At 40.6% G+C, this 23,622-nt stretch overlaps 2 protein-coding genes across 3 annotated transcripts in view; one reads left to right on the plus strand and one right to left on the minus strand.

Annotated features, from left to right (window-relative positions):
- Window positions 1–2,390: 2,390 nt before the first annotated feature.
- On the minus strand, window positions 2,391–22,587 carry ATP5F1C (ATP synthase F1 subunit gamma). Of its 2 annotated transcripts, XM_021696785.1 has the most exons (10): window positions 22,429–22,587; window positions 12,126–12,160; window positions 11,471–11,602; window positions 8,882–9,086; window positions 8,170–8,313; window positions 7,988–8,052; window positions 6,594–6,749; window positions 5,993–6,089; window positions 3,122–3,158; window positions 2,391–2,526 (listed from the first exon to the last, which is right to left on the minus strand). In XM_021696785.1, the coding sequence occupies exons 1-9, from the start codon at window positions 22,482–22,484 to the stop codon at window positions 3,152–3,154; spliced, it is 897 nt and encodes a 298-aa protein (XP_021552460.1). In that variant the 5' UTR covers window positions 22,485–22,587; the 3' UTR covers window positions 2,391–2,526; window positions 3,122–3,151. The 2 variants fall into 2 exon arrangements, with proteins under 2 accessions (XP_021552460.1, XP_021552461.1); XM_021696786.2 differs by lacking the exons at window positions 2,391–2,526; window positions 3,122–3,158 and having other exon boundaries at window positions 5,989–6,089; window positions 22,429–22,546.
- Window positions 22,588–22,642: 55 nt separating this feature from the next.
- The window catches only part of KIN (Kin17 DNA and RNA binding protein), a 33,551-nt gene continuing 32,571 nt past the window's right edge, over window positions 22,643–23,622 (plus strand). Inside the window, exon 1 of the mRNA XM_021696718.2 lies at window positions 22,643–22,884. Within this exon, the coding sequence (XP_021552393.1) occupies window positions 22,771–22,884 (114 nt within the window). The 5' untranslated portion in view covers window positions 22,643–22,770. The remainder of the gene's footprint in view (window positions 22,885–23,622) is intronic.

Consider the following 23,622-nt stretch of genomic DNA (forward strand, 5'->3'; position numbering starts at 1 on the left):
GCTCAATAAACGTATGCCTTCTAGAACAATTCATCTTGCAATAACGTGTAGAATTAGAGCACAATTGTCTATACTAAAAACCCAAATTATGGACTTTAAAACAGTGAATTTTACCACACATGTCTTCTCTCAGTGAAGGTGTTATTTTGAGAGAATCGGATTTGAGTGGTGGTAAGGAGACAAGCACCTCCTCCAAGAGCTGCAGCAGCGGGGACAAGGGGTGGCTGCTATCCACTGTCTGTTGACACACCAGTAGGACCCAGGGCCTGCAGACTGAACTTTCATCCTGAAAGCAGAGTGCTGACTCACCCAAGGACCCCTGGTCCTTACCATCCTGTCCCAGTGAAATGTGGAACGTGGAAGTGCTGGGGACCAGGATGAAAGAACCCAGCTGAGCGGGTTACAGCACAGGCCTAGGGGGCCCCAAGCACACTGGGGGCATCACTTTGTATTCAGCACTCACCCTGTATCAGATTCTAAGTATTTGGCAAGCATTAGCTCATTTCCTAACAACCCTATGAGGTACTATTTTCATCTCCATTTCACAGATGTTAAGACTGAAAGAGTAAGTCACTTGCCCAAGATCACACCACCAGTAAGGGTTGAGCGGGGTCTCCATGAAAACGTCATAGAATAGGTATTTTAAGATATGCAAGCTCTTAAAAGGTTTACCAATTTACCTGGAAGATGTACACCACCAAAACATCAGAGAGGGAAAAGTGTGACACAGGAAGTGAGCTCCAACCCAGGAGAGCGAGGCACCTGACATAGCACCACTGATAGACCAGAACGTCCATACTCCAGAGACAAACGGAGGGCTGGCACCATGAGGCCCCCACAACTGTTGTCCTCTCTTCTGAACCTCTGAGTCTGTCACGTTGAGCCTGACAGATTTTTACTCGACAATGTGCTTACATTCCTGCTTTTCTTCCTGCTGTGTTGTCTAGAATATGCAGTTCACCCTCATGGAAGTGTTCTGTTGTCCTCAAAACTGGAGATGGGCCAACGTGTTTAGAAGCAAGATAAAAAACGCCACCTAGCCCCATTCCTCGCTAACATTCCTGAAGGTGATCTAGTAGTTTGAACACACGTACTGTCTGCCCGATGCCTCAGCCTCATTCATCGACCCGTCAAGTGATTCCTGTAAAGGCTCAGGGAAGCTAGAAAAGGACCCTGGGTGCTGTTCAGTTTCTCTTCCGCAGCTTTCTTGTAAGAAGGCAGTACTGCTCCTTACAGGCTTGTGGTTGCTCATCAATTTTTATATTACTTACCATTCACTTCATTTTTGTGAAAATAGTTGTTGGCAAAATAATAAAGCATTTGAAGAAATCTTTCTAAATAGATGTATTTAATGGTTTTTAAAAGTCAAGAGCAGCATACAAATTGTTAAATGAGAATGGGTATATTATATATATATATATGTATTTAAAAGTTTTTATTTATTTGACAGCGAGACAGACAGCGAGAGAGGGAACACAAGCAGGGGGAGTGGGAGAGGGAGAGGCAGTCCTTCCACGGAGCAGGGAGCCCGATGCGGGGCTCGATCCCAGGACCCCGGGATCATGACTTGAGCTGAAGGCAGACGCTTATTACTGAGCCACCCAGGCGCCCCTATATTTTTATATATTATTTTTTTATAGTTCTTTTTGTAATTTATATATTACTTTTGTAATTAAAAAAATAATTTCCCTATTTTAAACAAATAGGAAAACCCTGACATTTTGGCACAGCCAACTTGTGCATAATCAGGTTAGGCATCCAATCTTAATGGTTATCTAAATGTGAATATGGAATGAATTATCATACTGAAAGATTTCTCAGTGCTTGGAAAAGATACTTAAATTTTATTTATTTATTTATTGAAGATTTTATTTATTTACTTGAGAGAGCGAGTGTGAAAGAGATCAGAGAGAGGGAGAAGCAGACTCCCACTGAGCAGAGAGCCCAACGGGGGGCTCGGTCCCAGGACCCTGAGATCATGACCTGAGCCGAAGGCAGTCACTTACCCAACTGAGCCACTCAGATGCCCTGATATTTAAAATTTAAAGTAAGTATATGCCTGGAATTCTATATCCCATAGATGAGAAAGAGCAAATGACTCCAATAGCATTTTTACTTCATTTTGTTGGATGTTCTTTTTGAAAGAGCAGAAGAATGAAAGCCTGGGCTAGCTTGTGGCCTGCTGCCTCTTCCTTCCCCCCAACCCCAAATACTCTGGACTTGCGAAGGGTGTTCTGGAACTGTAAAATCAGCAGAGGCTCTTAGATTATCTTCTTACCAAAAAATTTTAGCAGTAGCAGGTCAATATTTTTAAGTACTTTTAACATCCCACTTTGAAAACTATTAACTACTGTTCCTATATAACAAGAAAAGACAGTGATTTTCTTTCGGTAAGTTGTTTATTGTAAGATAATTTACAAACCTCTTGCTGTCTTTAGTAGTTTAAACAATGGACCAACAATTTCTTCTGACAAGGACAACAGTAAGCTAAAAATAAAATCAGCTGGCTGAATTTTCCTTCTTTACCTGAAAAACAAAGTACAGAACAAATAAAAGTCAGTTTTGGAGGGAAAAATAATGATGTCAAGAGACAATACCTATTTAAGTGGGGTTTAAAGAACTGACTTTACACAATAAAATGTTTCTATATACTAGTTGTTCTCAAATTTTGGTCTAGGGACTTTTCCACGGAGTCCATGAAGGCAAACTACTTTCTTATTTGCCTGTTTTACTCATTCTCAAGAGTACATGGTAGCATTTTCCAGGGCTAAATGACATGTACTATCAGGACAGAATGAATACAGAAACAAATGAGAATCTAGCTCTCTTCTATTATGTCAGAGATGAAGGGGTCCTGAGACCATCAAGTTTGAGAACCACCAGTCTATATTTAATATTTCAAAATAATGCTAATTCTCTATCCGTAAAGTTTATTTAATAAATCAAAAAAAAAAGTGCCTGGCATTACCCATATGCTACCACAAGCTGGCAGCTACTATAAATGGGCCAAAATCTAAATCTCAGAGAATCTGTTTCACTTGCTTAATCAGCGTCAATCGTATCTAGCTAGATTTCTTTCTGGTGGGGTTAGGGGAGAGAGTGTGAAATATTGCCACTTTACCTCTTGTCTGAGGATGAAACTTGGTTTTCATTAATCCCTGGTTATTATGTTAGAAAAAAAGACAAAACAAGCCAGTCAAGAAGCAATCCATGCTAGTTAATCAGGTATCATTTCCAACTAAAAACATCCGTTTCCACACTCGGTATCTTGAGGAAATCATGTAAATTAGTTACCAAACTATTCCTTTAAAACAGATCCGATGCCTGTTAAAAAAGTTACTAATTTCATTCTGGTTGGAACAATAAAACCATGTTGATGCAAGAAGGCAAGACTACGTAAGTGTAATTGAAGCCACTACTTTCCCGATAAATAGCACACAGTGTATTACTAAGGAGTCAAATGTGTTTGTATTAAATAGTAAAGTTTTAACCAGAATAATTGATAGGTTACAGAGCATGCAATCCACTCATATACACACTCCAAGCTTGGACTGCACAGCCAACCCTAAAGGATTTAGACTACTTTTCTAGAGAGCCAAAATTTAATAGTCAATTTCTGATTCTCAGTTTTTATGTCCCAATGTCCCTCTCCTCATTTCCCCTGGTTTTGCTCCTTTTTAGCCAGGTTTCCCACGTTTCTAGTCAAGGAAGAGGGCAGTCCTCAATACTGCAGATGCGGTCTCCTGGCGTTTTATTCCCAGCATTCCTTTTTCAAGAGCAAAACAGGATCCTTGGTTCCCTGGATCACAGTCCCTAGAACCTTCAGAATGCAGCTCTCTCCCCCAGGCCCCCTCACACTTACCACCCAAGAAGAAAACAGCTTAGCATTAGCAGTAGGACATACAGCAAGGAAGAGAATGAATAATATGCTTATGTAATCCTCGCCTTAGCCCCCATGTTATAGGACAAAACTGAGTCACAGAAAGAGTATCACAGCCAAGTTTATCATGCTAGGAAGTGGCAGGGCCATTCATCATTGCACTGTACTCTCTGATGCTAACACAACATTAGTGACTAGACTGAGAGATGGGTTAGTCTTAACAAAGTCATGCTTGGAAAGCAAACTAAGACAAGAACGCCTGGACTAGCAAAGCTGATGGATCTGACTGACAACTTATACAATGGTCTCCATCAGTTTTATGTGTCTCTTTGGCATTCTGCCCAGTTTCTATCCTGGGGAGATAATACTTCCTTAAGTATTTAAGGAATTACTTAATACCCAATTTAAATTTCACCTTAGTGACGAACCTATCTATCCCTGATTCGCAAACATGGATCCACATTTTCACACACCCACTGAAATGTTATCTCTCCCTCTTCTGAATTTCCACCTCTTAGGGCACATCACTCATTCGCTCAACAAGTATTTACCGAGGAAGTATGTGCCAGGTGGCAGGGCTACAAAAGTAAGACACAGTCCCTCCCAAGCCACAGGAGTACAGGCAAATAAAAAGGCAATTCCTAATAAAATAGTGTAAATGCTGAAAAGGGGAAGCACAGGATGCTAAAGGGTGCTCCACCCGAATGGTGAAGGAAGGCTTCCTGGAAGAAAGGCTTCTCTCAATTCAGGAGACAGAGAAATGGAAGTCTGTCTATCAGATGAAGAATCCAGGGTGCAAAAGGAAGAAAAGAATGGCATTTCAGGCAAAAGCACATGACGTGTTTGTAGAACTGAAGTACATCAATGCGGGTGAAGTTCAAGGGGAAGTGAGTCGTGGTGGTTAGGACTAGACTAGAGAGTGTTGGTGGCCAGAAAACACAGGATCACATTATCTCAAGCTAAGGTGTTCTGCAGGATGATTATGTAAGAGAATGGATTCTATTCTTTTCCTTGTAACAGCCTGTTGCAAGGCCAGACAGTAAATATTGTAGGCTTTGTGAGTCACATACTGTCTCTTTTTTTAAACAAAATAACCCTTTGAAAATGTCAAAACTGCTCTTGGCTCTGAGCCATAGTACGCTGACCCTCTTTTCTCCTGCAATTTCTAAGATAATTAGAAAAGAGGAAAAGAGTTTCCCTGTGGAGGCCGTGAGCTCTCTGAGGGCAAATACTGTCCCCACTACATCCTCAGTGTCTAGCACAGGGTCTGACACATAAGGGGCACTTGATATCCTTATTAATTCAGGAGAGAAATGACAAGGATCTGCATTAGGTGGGCATAAAGGGGAAAGAGTCAAGGGATATCAACAAGGTAAAATTTACAGAACTTAGTGACCAATTAGGAGGAGGTGAGAAAGAAGAGTCAAAGATAACTTACTATACATTTACCTCTCATCACAATTACCTACATGTTTTTGTTATCCTGTTACAACAGCAAAGCCTTGGTCACATCCTTTGACACTTCCTAGCACTGAACTTGACACACGGTGGGGGTTCAGTTTAGTCATTTTAAAAATAGACTCCCCATTTTCTCAACCCTAGTTTCATAAACCTTAACATTTCTAGACAACCAAGAAATTTTCTTGAGGAAAATGCTACATTATCATATGGTACTAACATAGAAAATTTAGTAAGAACCAATTTTGACCAAGATTTACCAAAAAACCCAAGAGTTAAGTGAAACCAAACCCAAAACCAGTCCTATAGTTGGAAAGCTTGGTTTGTAATGTTTTAAGTTCCAAAGACAGATTTTATAAATGATACTAAATTATTTACATCTTTATTCCTAATGCTTTAGGAAAGTGAGAGCTAACAATATACTGATTTCTAAAAGAAGAAACTAACCCCAAAGGTTTCAGCTTGAAAGAAGCAGAAGAAACCAGAGATCTCATTTTCACCAAATCTTTATATCCTTAAGGTAGATTACAAGGTTAGGCAACAGATCATTTCACCTTTAGCACAACAAAAGTGAAACTGAAACATCGTCACGTTAAGCCAGCTGACACGGAAGAGAGGAGGAAAAGTGTCTGGAGGCAATCTGCTGCTACTTACAGAGCTGCTGCGCCGGAGATGATTTCAATCAACTCTTTCGTGATGACAGCCTGGCGGGTGCGGTTGAACGTCAAGGTCAGTTTGTCAATCATCTCGGCTACAAACAAACAAAACAAAGGGATTAGACAACACTATCTCACACTACGAAAGAATAACTCATTCCTTAATGTATTCAGAGATGTATGTTGCTTAATTTAAAAATAAGAATTTTTATGTGTTTTTGGGTACCAAACCTGGCCTCTCAAAAAATTTCACAAAGATATTTTTACCTCTTCCATAGATACCTTTTCAAAGTACTTGCAAATTTACTGCCTACCAAGTGAGATATACTTCCTTAAAGGCAGAGATGATTATTTGTCTGTCTTTTGAGACGGAAAAATTCAAGGAAAGAGATGGTCATTGGTCAAAAATGTCACAGAATCAGTGGCAGAATCAGTGTCTTACTCAAACAGTAAGACAAGAGAACTGAGGACTGGGACTAGATCCTTGTTCTCTTGTTTCCTGATCTACTCAAGGGACAGTAATGTTTTTGATGCAAAGGTCCTCATGCTACTCTCAGCAAGAGAATAACGCTTTCAGAAGAGATCCACTGTGTGCTTACAAGCGTTCTTGCTAGCGTTGTCCATGGCCGTCATCCTGGCACTTTGCTCACTCGTGGTGGATTCCTTTAGAGAGTAGTAGATGATGCTGGCCAGATTGTATTCTTGGTAATTCTGCAGCACGTCAGCATCAATATCATCATAGATACTCATGCTCTCTGAAAGAACAAGTCATAAATTTCTTTGGAGTTACATAGTGCACAGAGGGATTAAACAAAAACAGCTTACCAGTCTAAAAACCCTTAATAATTACAGAGCAGAAATCAATGTAAGATAGGTTAAAACATTCAGTTCTGAAAGTTTCATCTATTTCCACACTATAGATTATAGGCTTTCACCAAAATATAATGTGTAAACAAAGCATTTGATATTCTACTGTAAATGCTTAACTTACTAAAACCTAAGAAGCGAACAATTAAAATAACTTCTCTGCATTTCATGGTCATGAGGTCCTCTGGATAGCATCAAACAGAGTGCCTGGCACAATGTCAGCAAATACTCAATAAATATTTTTTTAAAAAATAAAAGAATGAATGAAAAAACTGAAACTCGTTTAGTGGAATACAAAAATCCCAAATTAGCCATTTGATTATTGGAGAAATCTGCAGGTGTCCATCAGGTAAATGAGAGGGAAATGGAATACAGAAGAGGGGGACAGGAATCAGAGACCGACTTACATCTTGTTGATTACAATGCAGAAATTTAGTGGCACACCTCAACCTTCATTTATTAGGGTAAAGTGCTAAAGTATTGTACTTCATCAAACTTAAAATGCTATGGATGATAACCCCGATTTTAGACCATTAAGAAAGAAAATACCAACAATTAAAAATGGCATGCCATTGACTGGCAGAAACATCCCAACTTCAGAGACATTAAAATGTTAAAAAAGTATACATCTTAATACAGGAAATACTATGTACAGAAGGGGAAAATGCCTCAGGAAAATAAAATCGGTTCCAGAATATTATTTCTATGATGCTACCCTGAGCAATGATGACGTTACTCAAACAGTAAGACAAGAGAACTGAGTGGGTCAACGCAAATCAGTTGTGAGGACTGTTCACGTCACGACTCCAGAGCTGCTGAATATACTGTGCTTCGGGAGAGTGCCCAGACAGAGACTGCAAAGCCAATTCTAGCTAGGCTCTTCAATCTCTGAGAACAGAAAACACGTCTAATCATTTATTTATTTATGTTCTCTTAATGAAGGAATGGAGTCAGAGTCATTAATGAATGGATCAAGAGATCATGGAAGCCACTGACAGACGGTGATAAAGCCCAACACGGTTCTGTTACTGCCGAAAACAGGCCATCCTGACAAACACTATTTTCCCAAAGGTATAAACCTCTGCTTTCTACACAGAAAAATCCTTTTCCTGCAAAAACTACTTACCAGCACTTGCAACAGTTTCGAGGGAAAAGATGGGCTTTTCTTCTGTCTTGTAGGAGATGACAGACCTAGAAATTATACGAGCAAATGTCAATCTCAAAATAATAAACTGTTAAGTAAGCATTTACTTATTTTAAAGGATGAACACAAGCATGAAAAAGCTTCGATTTCTAAATTTTTCTTGCCTGAACTGATTAAAGATGATAGACCCTTCATCAAATTCATATCCGGAATTTAGCAGTTCAAGGGCAATAGCGGACGCATCCCCAAAAGTAGGAGGTTTTCTTCCCACTTCTTTGAAGGACACCAGAAACTGGTCAGAGTGAGTCCTACAAGAGAATCAGATCACACAGAGTAGTTTAAAGGAATACTTCTGCCGAAATAACACAGGGAACGAGGGAAAGTATTATCACTTTGGATCAAGTTTTTTTTGGGGGGGGAGGGGGGTGTTCACTGAATGGAGTTGTTCCATCCATTATTATGATTATTTAGTGGCTGCTAAGAACTAAGGACTAATAATCAGGCCTCTCTTGTGTTATATTTCTCTATGCCTTGATTTCTCTTCTTCCCATCTCAATTAACTGCTGTTCACTTCTGACATTTCCAAGCTGTGCTAGCTCTTCAGAGTCCTTGTTTGTTTAAAATGGCAACTAGCTTTTGATATTCCTACTGTGTTCCACTCATGGGTTGGATGAAGGAGAAACACAAGTAAAAAAACAGAAGAAATCTATATATTCTGATTGTCCTAAAAAAACAAAAACAAAACAAAACCCTCTCTATGGGTATAAAAATAGGTAACCAAAAAAAGACACACCTTGCTGAAATAAACTATCAAAGATACTCCCACTTATTCATGCTTGCACCCATTTACACATAAACAGTATCTATTTAAATTACCTATGAAGTATACCCCTGATTTTATCACCAATTCCAACAAGCATGACTTCTTTCCCAGCTGCTGTGAGCATGGCCGCCTCACTTTTCATCTGTTTAGCAACTGAGGAATGAATAGCACCACAGAGCCCTCGATCTGAGGACACACCAATAAGGAGGTGTTTCTTCTTGTCTTCAGGCACCTTAATATCAGCTTTTTCATACAGAGCTTAAATACAAACAAAAAAGCAAGAATTTAAAAATATGTAACATATACGAAATAAAGCAAAGATCCCTAATTTACAAAAGAGCTGAAAGAGTTGGCTGTTTTCGAAATGATGCATTTTAATGTAGGTGGCATCTGATATAATCAAAACTGTCTGTGTACTTATTCCATTTATAATCAGGTTGAAAACCATAAAGGTTTAATTCTCTATATGATAAAGGCTCCAAGGGCCAACTAATGGTCAATTTACCTCAAATGTTGACTTAAAGAAATCTCTAGTACAATTAAAGAATTTATAAGGAGGTCTGAATTACAGAGTACCAACTTACCTAGATACCAGACTTGGGAAGGATGCAAATCTTCAGTATACAAGCAAAAAAGTAAGAAGCAAATATTTACTGACCTGCTCATATAATCTGCATATCAAGCTCTTATAAAAACTTTTGGCATTAAAATAGCAGATGCCACTTTTATTCTGGGGATTGTTTTGACCACCTCACTTGGTTGGTCTAGCCTTGTCAGCGGCAGAGGCCAAGAGGGGATTAAATGGGATGAAATATGCACAGATTTTACTGGGGAAAACAGAGGAAATGGCTGTGGGAGAAGGCAGGAAGGAGTCAGAAGGGCCATCACAACATGATGCAGTTCTGACCTGCGGGAAAGAGGGAAGAGAGGTCGGGTGGCAGCTTCCTGGACCACTGTGCAGTTTAGGGGAAGTTCAGCAAGACCACTGGGGTGGCTGCAAGTCTCCCAAGAACGTGCTTGCTCAAGTATCCTGCCTGCTCAGGTGCTGGCTAGGCATGGCCCGGGTGCAAACGCAGGGTGAATTCCAGCAGCTGGTGCCCCTGGGGGTACAAGGTGCATCTTCACAGCCACCACATTCGCCCATTTCAACAAAATTCCTGCTATTACCTTTTTCATTATAGAGCAGGGATTCTCAAACGCCAACACCTGAGGTCCCTCCATAAAAAGCAGAGAAGTGGAGTGATGGGCATTAAGGAGGGCACTTATTGTGATGAGCACTGGGTGTTATATATAAGTGATGAATCACTAAGTTCGACTCCTGAAACCAATGTTACACTATATGTTAACTAACTAGATAATTTTTTTTTTTCTTTTTAAAGGAGGCTCCACCCTGGGCATGGAGCCCAATGCAGGGCTTGAACTCACCACTGAGAGCAAGGCCTGAGCTGAGATCAAGAGTCGAACACTTAACCAAATGAGCCACCCAGGTGACCCCAACTAGAATTTAAATAAAATTTTGAAACAAACAAACCAAAAGCAGAGAGAAGTAAATATTCAACTCCAAAGTTCAGGGGAATGGGGAGAATATTTCTTTTAAGTCTCTTTTTATGTTTTATATTGTACAGCATAAAATGCCTGTTAAAATTTTCTAATTTAAATATTTAAAATAATTAGCCACTTAATATCTAGCAGGTAGTATTTGGTTTGAAGGACTTCAGAACTGATTGGCAGCCTTGGCTTGAATTTTTAATATTTTACCACAAATACTCTAATCAGACATCTAAGCCAGTTTCATGAGATAATTTTGTGATTATGGACTTTGGAGGGAAACAAATTTATTATACTTATTCATAGCAGCAAAAAAGGTAAATATTGAAATAACTTTCCCTTTTCATATAAATATGTAATTTATCAACCAAACTTTACTGAGCCACCAACGTGCTTAGGATTTATTGTGCAGTGAATGGGACTCGTGAGAGCAAAGGGCTGGAGTTGATAAGGATCGCTGAAAGCTAACCTACCAACTGTCCTCTGCACCTGTTACATGAAACGAAATGTGGCATTTTTAGAGCGAGGACTCATTTCCACCAAGGCCTACTGCTCTATCATTTTCTCACGCAAAGTTAATAAGCAAAATTTGCCTTCTTTATGGTTGAGTTTAAACATTCCACTCAAGTATTCATGAGTCCTGTCCATGCCTGCTCAGTCAACTCCACTGCAGGGTATCACCTCTGCACCCCGCAGTCTTAAACCAGCACATCACAACATCACAACATCACAGGACGACGTCAAGCACCTGAGTTGAATGCACTATATTTCTAAGTTCTTTTGAATATACAGTTAATAATCTGGGAAAATTTTCAAAGTATTTTCAATATTCACAGTCACATACAGCGGTTAACAGGCAGGCTTTGATGCCAAACCACTAAGTATGTGACCTTGGGCAAGGTACTTGATTTTAGTGTTTCTCATCTGTAAAGCAGGGACTCTAGCAGTTCTGACCCTTGTAGGATTGTTGTGAAAAACGAGGACTGTCTAACACTCAGACTAGACCTGTCGTCACCAAGCACCAAATAAAAGTCATTAGTGGTGATCTTTGTTAAACAGTTCTTCATAATTTGTGAATTATACCCTTCACTTACCCAAAGATCCTATCCCATATACTCGAGCTGGTTTCAGCTCCCTCTCAGCTCGGGCATATTTTGCTGCCGCTACCATTTTCATAGACTTGGTGATTTTCTGGATGTTTTTGATTGACTTTAGTCGCCTGGTAACTGAAAAAGAGAAATACTGTGTTATGATAAAGGAGTTACCATTTCACTTGTGAATTTATCGCAATAGCTTTCTAAACTGTGAGGTAGAATAAGTAGCACTTAGACCATCGATTAACAGCATGATGTCAATTGAGGCTTGAAGTTAGAACGAGTACTGAGCAAAGGTGAAAGCCAGCCGCTGCTCAGACAGGCAAGGAGGCCACGGGAAAGCTAACAGAAGGTCAAACCCAGCTGCCACTTAGACAGAATAGGATGGCCGCAGAACAGGGCGGCACACATTAAAAACATTTAAATAGTTTCTTCTACTCATATCACTGTCATGGTACAGACAACAGAATCAGAACCACCGTGTGTTGCCTCACACTGGTCTTTTCCAAAACCAGTTCAATGTCACACACAAATTGACAAAAAGAATATTTTGTCAAGTTTTATCAAATATACAATGGGCTACAGCAGCATATTTTTATTTCTATTTGTCAAAAATTAGCTTTTCTTAATTCACATGTTGAGATAAAGTACTTACTATCTTTTAAAGTTGCCATATTTCGAACTTGGATCCTGAAAAAGAAGATTTTAAAAATATTTTAGTTTTCTGAAAAAGAGCCCCTGATACAAGAAAAACTATCAAATACATTTAAAGAATGCCCCATAAAAAAACAATCTATTAAATACAGGACTCTGATATATAGATATTTATACACATACACACACATATTTAATCCCTTAATACTGATACCAAACCTTACTACCAAAGGCCTCATTTCATTTGCCTTAACAGCACAGACCTTCCACCAGTCACGATGGAGATCACACATGCTCCTAGTCCCACCTTCATGCCTCTGCCTGTACAGTTTCCATGACAAAAAAGTCCTTCCCATTGTTAGGCTATCCAAGTATACTTAAAACCAAGATCAGCCACCTATAAAAAGCTACCTTGACTTCCTTAGTTCACTGAACACTTAGGATCAATTATACATTCTAACATGACCACATGTGTTAAAGTACAGTTTATTTAAACCAGTTCTTCTTCAACTCAGAAAAAATGTACTAAGCAGGGGCGCCTGGGTGGCTCAGTCGGTTAAGCGTCTGCCTTCAGCACAGGTCATGATCTCAGGATCCTGGGATCGAATCCTGCATCGGGCTCCCTGCTCAGCGGGGAGCCTAATTCTCCCTCTCCTCCCCGCTCATGCTCTCTCTTTCTCTCAAATAAATAAATAAAATCTTAAAAAAGAAAAATGTGCTAAGCATCTACTATGCTCCCGGACATGGTCTGTGACCATAGGAAGCATACTATTATCTCATAAACAAGATTCATAAAAACTTAAGATTTACATAAAATGTACATTAAATATTTTTCCAATCTTTATGATTACAGTGCTAATGCATAAAAGTAAAAATGATTTGACTTCAATGTATGTTAAATATACACACACACATCTACATTTATGAAAGCTTCATTTATGAAAGATAAATACGAGAGGACTGCCACCCTACTAAGGAAGACAACATGCTATCAGATAGAAATTATCTGTTAGGCCTTAAATCTCCACAAAGTGTCTGTGTTGGCTCAGAAAGCTCCATGGGAGAACTGAAGAATCTGTGAATTTGTGCATAAAGAAAGAAGGCCTAAGGAGGACATTCCCAAACAGGATGTAGTTTTGAAGCTGGAGACATAGGTTGGGTAATTTTAAATTTTATTTTATAGGTAGCAGGGAAACAATGAATACATACAAGCCCACAACCAGTTTAGTTTTTCAGTAAAGTACCTCAGATGGCAGTGAAAAACACAAAATGATGTTGGAATATTGATGACATGGGGACTGCATGGGGCTGCTGCAGTTTTCAGACTGGAGAAGGCAAGAATGTGAACTAACATGTTGGCAAAGCAACAGGAAGACTAGATTTATGAGCAAGTTCTCAAGAGTGAAGAGGAAACCAGTAAGAATGATTTCCAATTTAGTGACCTGAGTGGATAGTGTCATTAACCAAGGTAGAAAAACTGAATGGGGATGATCTCTCTAGAGATAATGAATTTTAATGAATATGACATAAAGACCATGGGACAAGGTGGAAATGTCCAATGGGCTTGGGAAACGTGATATTTTTGAGCCTTGAGATACAGATCTCTAACTCACGGAACATGGATTTTGGTGCCAAAATAGGGAAGTAGAATTAGAAGCAGAGGGAACATTTCCTAGTTTTATGAGGCCAGCATTACCCCAATATCAAAACCAGATAAAATCATTGTAAGAAATGAAAATTAAAGGACATTGTCTCTCATGAACATAGATGCAGAATTTCTCAACAAAAGATTAGCAAATTGAATCCAACAATATATTAAAATGAATTTTATACCACAACCAAGTGAGATTTATTCCAGGTATGCAAGGCTGGTTCATCATTTAAAAAACAAATAATATAATCCATCACACCCACAGGTTAAAGAAGAAATATCATATGGCCAATAAATGCAGAAAAATTTTTTGACAAAATCTAATGCCCATTAACAGTAAAAATAAAACCCTCAGCAAATTATGAATAGAGAACTTCCTGAACCTGATGAAGAACATCTACCCAAAACCCCTGTGGTTTAATGATGAGAAACTAGGAGTTTCCCCCTAAGGCTGGGACTAAGGCGAGGATGTCCTCTCTCCTCACTCCTATTCAACATTGTACCGGAAGTCCTACCTAATGCAGTAAGACAAAACAGGAAATAAAAGGTGTACAGATTGGAAAGGAAGAAATAGTAAAACTACCTTTGTTCATAAATGACACAACTGTCTATGTAGAAAAATCCCAAAGAATTGGCAAAAAAACTCCTGGAACCAATTATAGTAAGGTTGCACAGTACAAGGTCAATATATACAAAAGTCAACTGCTTTCTTTTTATCAGCTATGAACACTCAGGAATTTCAAGTTAGAAAAATAGCATATTAAAAAAAAGAAAAACAGTATCATAGAATTGTAGATTTAAAAATGGTTAAGATGGGGGTGCCTGGGTGGCTCAGTCAGTTAAGCGTCTGCCTTTGGCTCAGATCACGATCCCAGGATGGAGCTCGATCCCAGGATGGAGCTCCGAGGTGGGGGGCTGGAAGGGGGGTTCCCTGCTCAGCAGGGAGTCTGCTTCTCCCTCTCCCCAGCTGGTGCTCTCTCTCTCTCAAATAAATAAAATCTATAAATATAATATACATAATATATATAACATATAAATAGAAATAAACAAATCTTTAAAAAAATGGTTAAGATAGTAAATTTGTTATGTGTATTTTACCACAATTAAAAAACACACAGAAAAAGACTACATATAAATCCAACAAAATATGCCACAAGAAAACAACAAAACTGATGAAAGATCTAAATAAATGGAGAGAGATTCCATACTCATGAATAGGAAGATTCAATGTTACTAAAATACCAATTCTTCCCAACTTGATCAATACAATTTTTGACAAAACCTCAGCAAGTTGTTTTATATATATCAATAAACTGATCTTAACATTTATATGGAAAAGCAAAACACCCAGAATAGCCAACACAATATTGAAGAACAAAGCCAGAGAACCGACACTACCTGATTTCAAGACTTACTATAAAAGTGTGGTAATCAAGACAGTATGGTATTGGTGAAAGAATGGGCAACTAGATCACTGGAAGAGAGAACCCAGAATTTCACTCATAAGTGAAGTCAAAAACAACAACAAAAACAAATGAAAATACAAACAAAAAGTAGAATGAGACCTACGAACACAGAGAACAAACTGAGGGTTGCCAGGGTGAGAGGGGTGGTGGGGGATAGGCAAAATGGGTGAAGGGGAGTGGGAGGTACCAGCTTCCAGTTACAGAATGAGTAAGTCTGGGGAATAAAACAGACAGCATAAGGAATAGAGAATCCAGAAATAGACCCACACAAATACAGTCAACTGATTCATGTTTGATACAGGAGCAAAGGTAATTAAATGGCGAAAGGATACACTTTTCTACAAGTGGTGCCAAACAGTGGACATCCATATGGAAAAATATTAATCTAGATAATAATCCTACACCTTTCACAAAAATTAACTTGAAATGACTCATAGATCTTAAGGATAAAACACAAAACTATAAAACTTCTATAAGATATCACAGGAGAAAATCTAGGTGCCTTGGGTATGGCTCTAAGTTTTTAGATAAACATGAAAAGCATGATCCATGAAAGAAAAAAATGATTAAGCTGGACTTTATTAAAAACTTATGCTCTGGGGGCGCCTGGGTGGCTCAGTTGGTTAAGCGACTGCCTTCGGCTCAGGTCATGATCCTGGAGTCCCTCTATCGAGTCCTGCATCGGGCTCCCTGCTCGGCAGGGAGCCTGCTTCTGCCTCTGACCCTCCCCCCTCTCATGTGCTCTCTCTCTCTCATTCTCTCTGTCTCAAATAAATAAAAATTAAAAAAAAAAAAACTTATGCTCTGTAAAAGCCACTATTAAGAGAAGGAAAATCCAAGCCACACAATGTTTACAAAATACCTATCTGATAAAGGACTGTTATCTAAAATATACAAAGAACTCTTAAAACTCAGTAAGAAAACAAACCACCCAAATAAAAAATGAACAAAAGATCTAAACACAAGCCTAAGATAAACAGATGGCAAAAAAGCATAAGACGCTCAGTATCGTGTCATTAGGGAATTGCAAATTAAAACAATGAAATACCACTTCACACCTGTAAGAATGGCTAATTTTTTTTTTTTTTTTTTTTTGGGAGAGGGAGGCAGAGAGAGAGAATCTTAAGCAGGCTCCATGACCAGCATGGAGCTGTCTCAGGGCTTGATCCCACAACCCTGAGATCATGACCTGAGCTGAAACCAAGAGTCAGATGCTTAACTGACTGAGCCATCCAGGTGCCCCAAGAACGGCTGAATTTTTTTTAAAATGACAATTCTAAATGATGGCAAGGATGTGGAGCAACAGGAACTCTCACTGATTGCTGTTGGGAATACAAAATGGTACAACTACTTCGGAAGATGGTTTGACAGTTTCTTAAAAATCGAAACAGTCTTAACATATGATACAGCAATCACGCTTCTAGGTATTTACCCAATTGAGCTGAAAACTTATGTCTACACAAAAACCTGCACACAAATGTTTATAGCAGTTTTATTCACAATCGCCAAAAACTGGAGGCAACCAATGTCTTTCAATATGTGAATGAATGGAAAAACGTGTACATCCATACAATGGAGTTATCCAGCAATAAAAATAAATGAGCTATCATGCCACGGAAGATATGGAGGAACCTTAACTGTATATTGCTAAGCAAAGAAGCCAATCTCAAATGGTTATATACTGTCTGATTCCAACTATCCGACATTCCAGAAAAGACAAAACTACAGCAAGAGTAAGATCAGTGGTTGCTAGGATTCTGGGGAAAGACTTTTAGGGCAGTGAAACTATTCTGTAATGGTAGATACATGTCATTACGTATTTGTCAAAACCTACAGAATATACCACAAAAAGAATGACCTTAATGAAACCATGCACCTTAATAATGTATCAATATTGTTTCATTAATTGTAGTACATACACCACACCAATGCCAGATGTGGTTAAGTGGAGAAACTGTCCAGAGTGGGATGTGGGTATCTGGAACCCTCTGTACTCAACTTTTCTAGAAATCTGGAACTGTACTAAAAAATAAAGCCTCTTCACAATACCTTCAGAAAAGGATATTATAAAATTATGTTTTATGATCCCATTTTTGTGATTATATGTATATAATATGCATAAAAAGTTTGAAAAGGTCATAACCAAAACCTGTATTTTTAACAACCTTTCTCTCCCTCTCTTTAAAGATTTTATTCATGGGGCACCTGGGTGGCTCAGTCGTTAAGCGTCTGCCTTCAGCTCAGGTCATGATCCCAGAGTCCTGGGATTGAGGCCCTCATCGGGCTCCCTGCTCGGCGGGAAGCCTGCTTCTCCCTCTCCCCCTCCCTCTGCTTGTGTTCCCTCTCTCGCTGTGTCTCTGTCAAATGAATAAATAAAAAAATCTTAAAAAAAAAAAAAGATTTTATTCATTTGAGAGAGAGACACAGAGCAAGCACGAGTGGGGGGGCAGAGGGAGAGGGAGAGGCACACTCCCCGCTGAGCAGGAAGCCCGATGTGGGGCTCGATCACAGAGCCCTGGGATCATGACCCAAGCCAAAGGCAGACGCTTACCCGACTAAGCCACCCAGGTGCCCCAAAATCTGACTTATATATCTTACTATTGGTGTTATGCAGCCATAGACAAAGAAATATAGAGAAGAGGACGGAGACTACATGAAAAACTTTAGATTTAGTTATAAGAATGGATCCACTAACGGATAAGACAGAAGTTGTCAAAAACTGACAAGTTCTGCTGTTTCAGAGCACTTACCTGACATACTGACCTGACCATTCCATTAACATCTGTTCATAATGGCGCTTGGAAAATAACATCATTTGTTGATTTTTTTTTTTTTTTGTAATACCTACTTTTTCACCCCAACCAATCTAAATGTATAGACTATAAGGAGTGACATTTGGACATTATGGATTTAGGCAAATACTCCAATTTAACGGACGTAAGTTTCTAGTCAGAGAGTATCAGGGAATAAATCTGAATTGCATGCCATATTTGGATGAACACAGAATGTTTTGGTTTCCACAAGTATCCCAAGTGAGAGGTATGAAGAGGTAGGATCTTTTGTGATTCTTTATGCTGTGCACATGCCCTAATTTCCTATTTTGAAGTGCTCTCATGTTTAGCTTTCATTCAGTTCTAAAGACGTCTACGTTATTTTTAGGTACAATTTGAGTACATACAGAATAACCATAAGCTGATCCCAACTCTCTTTAGGGGCAGCTTGCTCTACTGAATATATAATTTTTGCAAATGAAAATATAAAGTTTTGAATCAGCTGTTTGTTCTGGAAACTGCATCAAATCCTGAGAAATCCTTGGGAGATTACTGAGGAAACTTAAAACATATCAGATATAGTGGATAGAAAAGTCAGAGGTTGTGGATTACCATTATTTTTTTTTTAAAGATTTTATTTATTTTTTGTGAGAGAGAGCAAGCGTACATGAGTGGGGGGAGCGGCAGAGGGAGAAGCAGACTCCCTGCTGAGCAGAGAGCCTGATGCGGGACTCGATCCCAGGACCCTGGGATCATGACCTGAGCCGAAGGCAGACGCTTAACTGACTGAGCCACCTGGGAGTCCCAAGTTATTTTTAATTTTATTTTATTATTATTTTTTAAAGATTTTATTTATTTATTTGACACACAGAAAGAGAGAACAAGCAGGGGGAGCGGCAGGCAGAGGGAGAAGCAGACTCCCCGCCGAGCAGGGAGCCCGATGTGGGACTCAATCCCAGGACCCTGGGATCATGACCAAGCCAAAGGCAGACGCTCAACAGACTGAGCCACACAGGTGCTCCTATTTGAAGTTTAAAAAATCAAATTAAAAAAAAATTTTAAGATTTTATTTATTTGAGAGAGAGAGCAAGCACACAAGCAGGGGGAGGGGCAGAGGGAGAAGCAGTCTTTCTGCAGAGCAGGGAGCCCAACTCGGGGCTCAATCCCAGGGCAGACGCTTAACCGACTGAGCCACCCAGGCGCCCCTGTGGATTACCATTATTTACTATGATCATACAGCAGTGTTAGCAAAACTAAGAGTAGTAATAGAGGAGGGAGTCCCAGCAAGGTTGCTAGGGGAACGATTCCTTAAAGAAATTTCAGAGTTTGCAAGAATGTTAAGATGTATGCTGTATAAATGTAAAAATTAAGGAAGCAGCAGCATCAGCTAATTCTTAGGGGGAAATTATGAAGTATGTCTAATTCTAATAATAAATGATTGTATGAAAGTCCATCACCTGCCTGTCCGCCAAAAAATGACTCCCTGGCACTTTTCCCCCATGACCACCCATGATCCAGTCTTGTTTGGCAAGTACAATAAACCTTCTTATATTACATTTTATGTAGGAACTGCATAATGTCGTTTTCAATTCATGTATCTGGATCCATACCAGCATTTCTTCTACCACGCTATGTTCTTTGCAAATACTCATTTAATCTTCATGCTAACCCAATGAACTGTGCACTATTATTACCTCCATTTAACAGATGAAGAAATGGTGGCACAGACACTGAGTAACTTGTCCAGGGTCACACAGCCAGGTGAGTGGCAGTCGAGATTCAAATCCCGGTAGTTGGCTCCAGAGTGGATCTCCTACACTACATACCCCAATGCCTCACATTTTTTTACTTTTACAAGTAAATAAATATCTGCCACCTCAATCTCTGAATGTAATCTGCCTTCTGTCTCCTGAAATGCCATCTCCCTTCCTTTTCCACAAATATAATTCAATTAATGGCTATTGGTATGCTACCATAAAACAGTTCCACTTTAGAGAATGGGGAACACAAAATAGAAATGTATCTTCCCCTGATCTGAAGACAGGAAAAAAAAAAAAAAAATCACACTTCTCTTCCTTATTTCCATTTTCTTACATGCTACTTAAAAACAAGTTTAATTTCCCGAAATTTTGGGTATTTTACTGATATCCTAAACAACTAATATAATTTCACTAAGATTTTAACAAGGCCTAATATTTAGTTAATGTTAGTAAGCTAACCTCCCTGAAACAAAACCTGTAACAGTAACAAATGGCATTTTTAAAGCTTCCAATGACCAAAACAGAACGGAGAAAATGCCCCTTCCTGGTTCTGTAAAGGCAAAGCTATTTTTCTCCCCTTCCAAATTAATTCTGTGGAGTGTGAAACATTAAGATGGTTTTCATTTCTGAATTTAAAAGGCAATTATGAACAGGAAGCAAAAGGCCACCCAGAATAATGGAATACGTGAAAATGCTTTCCCTTAATGTTTGATGAATATTCATAACCTACCAATTTAAAACCAACATTCTAAAGGGGTTAAGGTCCGGATTACAACCTGTATCTGCTGATGTAGGTTCTAATTTAGGAGCCTAACAGTTCCGTCAGACTACTCTTATTTAAAACCATTTTTTTTTTTAAAGATTTTTTATTTATTTGAGACAGAGAGAATGAGAGAGAGAGAGAGAGAACACATGAGAGGGGGGAGGGTCAGAGGGAGAAGCAGGCTCCCTGCCGAGCAGAGAGCCCGATGCGGGACTCGATCCAGGGACTCCAGGATCATGACCTGAGCCGAAGGCAGTCGCTTAACCAACTGAGCCACCCAGGCGCCCTAAAACCATCCTTTATTATAAGATCTTCAAACTGCCTTACAAGTTTTTTTAAAAATTGCTACAATTTTACGCAAAATATTTTGTCGTTTCAGAAACTCTTTCTATTTCTTAAAGATGAATTCGGATACTACCTTGGGTGAAAATACTGACAGATGACATTTCTGCACCGGAACAGGGGAAGGAGAGCTGATGTTTGCTGAGCGCCACTGCATGGCAGAAACTGTCCCATAAAGCTCACTAAGACCATATGTATTTGTTTAGCACCACTTTTTAGTACTTTCCATAGTACCAACTTGGTGCAGGGCAGGCACCCAACAAATGTGTGCTGAGTGATTAACAAATGGGACAACCTACATGACTGAGAGTCCAACTATGGTGATTTAATTGCCATGAATACTCATTTTCAATATTAGAAAAAAATCTGACTTTGAAGGCAAATCCACCAACAGTTTTATGTAGGTATTCACATCCTACTCATTACCCTAAAATTTTTCTCTATTGTTACGAATTATTTCCTTAGTGAAAAACGTACTTATTTCCATTAAGGCTTTCTAGTCCCTCCACATGAAAATTAGGACACAAAATCTAGTTTTGCGTTGCAGCTCGTTAGAATTCTTCTTTACTGTAAAACCGGAGAATTGCTACACTCAGCTTTTAGCCAATAATCCCCTTAGCACCGCGTCTGAAATTCTTCCAGACTCTGTCTAGCTTTAAGACATTTCATCCTATTATATGGTACAACCCACAAACCAACGTTTATCTGCCTATTGCGTGGCCTTCTAATATGCAATTTTTTTTTCGGAAACCAATGTTTAAATTCCTTAAACTTGCACGGCAGTTAACAGATGGCCATTGAAAGCCATCTATCTCCTCCTCCTCAGGACCTTCGGACAATTTCATGACCTTGCAGGGTTACTGCTTCAACATAATGGTTTCAAGACAGGGCTAGGTGTCTTTCCCTTCCGATCGCCATCAGGCGGATTTTTAAGGTCCCTTTTGCACCCGAACTACCATAAGCCCACGAAGGCACTTATTTTACTCAGCAGTGCCCAGCAAAGAGCCCGCGCTGCATACACGTCCTGGCTGAATCGAACAGGTCTTACTGGCCCATGCAAACCCTGCCCAGCACTAGAGGGTTCCAAAAGGCGTCAAGGACAGAAAGCACAACCTAACCTTCCCTAGACCTTTTCTTAGGTCTTCCCCACCCCCTTTGTGGGCCCGGGGAAAGACTCGGTCTTCACCAGCCCGCACGCAGCAGGGGCTCCGTGAGTGTTAGTTGAGTGAATCCCAGACCGCCCTGAAATCAATTCAGACTAAAGTCTCAACCCCGTGGTCCAAGATGACCGCTCCTCGTGGCCCTCACCCCGCCCCACCTCCCCCTCAAGAGACGTGGCGAGCCCTTACTGTCACCGCAGCCCCTTCGAGCACCCTTCCCGGATCTGAGGGGCTTCCTACAATCTGGGCTTCCCGGGGCCTCCTAGGGACTGGGGGCCTCGCAGGCCCTGCGACCCGTGTCCTCCCACTCGCCTCCACTCGCTTCCTCTTCCCCCTAACCGAACTCCTCCATTCCTCGCAACCCTCCCGTTCCTTCCGCAAACTGCCATACCATTGCGGCTGCACGGCGCAGGCCGAGAGCCCAGCGACGCCCGCCCGAGAGAACATGGTGCTACCGGCCCGGCTGAAGGTCGGTCAGACAGGCCTCACCGCGCATGCGCGGGACCTTCCCGAGGCGCCCTCCCACCCAGTTTTCCCCTTTAGTCTCGCTTCCTCCCGCCGGACGGGAAGCCTCGCGAGCGTTGGGTGCTCAGCCTCCGGAGGCCCCACCTCCTTCCGGCTCGCGGCTGGTATTTGGCCCGCCCACTCCTCCCCCTGCCTCCCCGACAGCTTCATTCCGCTTCCGGTTGGCGAGGCGCTGGGCTTCAGCAAAGTTGTCGCTACCGTGGTCGCGATGGGGAAGTCAGATTTTCTTACCCCAAAGGCCATCGCCAACAGGATCAAATCCAAGGGGCTTCAGAAGCTGCGCTGGTATTGCCAGATGTGCCAGAAGCAGTGCCGGGACGAGGTAGGCGGGCCTGGATGGGGCCCTGCTGGAGATCCGGGTTCAAGCCCCTGACACTGGGGGTGAGGGAGTGGATCTCAGGTCTCTAGTCGTGGGTTTCGCGCTGGGCGAGTCAGCTTCTCAAGTCAGTAGGGCCATCCTTACCTGCAGCCCTCATCCTAGGGGGACCAGTGGTCTCTAACACCTCATTCCCACACGATCTTCCTCCAAAAATAAATGAAATAAGAAAAGGTTTTGCAGCTCTCGTAGACGTGATGCTACTCAAGCTGTCATGAAACGGGGGGCGTTGAATAGTGCAGCGCCGGATGCCTGGGGGAGAACAGTAACAATCATCTCTGACCTGACTCGACTCAAGAGAAACAGGATGGTTAGGATTCACACCTCTTTTCGGGATTAGATGAAAAAGGACAACTAAGCTCTGGCACACTACTCACCTAACAAGCGTTTATGGAGCACCTACAGTGTGTCGGGCCCAGGGTATTGCTGTGGATAGGATCGTGGACGGGAGTCAGACTGTCAGAATCCTGAATCCCAGCCGCGCCACTTCCTAACTATGTAGTTTTGGCCACGTTGCTTACATTCCCTCTGCCTGTATGCTTATCTTGTAAAGTGGAAATAACAATTGTACCTACCGGTAAGATTGTGAGTTTTAAATCAGTGAATTATGCGTTCAGTGGCTCAGGGGGTCTTTGGGCAGATATAGGAAGTTTTGTATGCCATACAATGGAGTTTATACTTTTT

Source organism: Neomonachus schauinslandi, chromosome 5 (genome assembly GCF_002201575.2).
Source record: "Neomonachus schauinslandi chromosome 5, ASM220157v2, whole genome shotgun sequence".
NCBI lineage: Eukaryota > Metazoa > Chordata > Mammalia > Carnivora > Phocidae > Neomonachus > Neomonachus schauinslandi.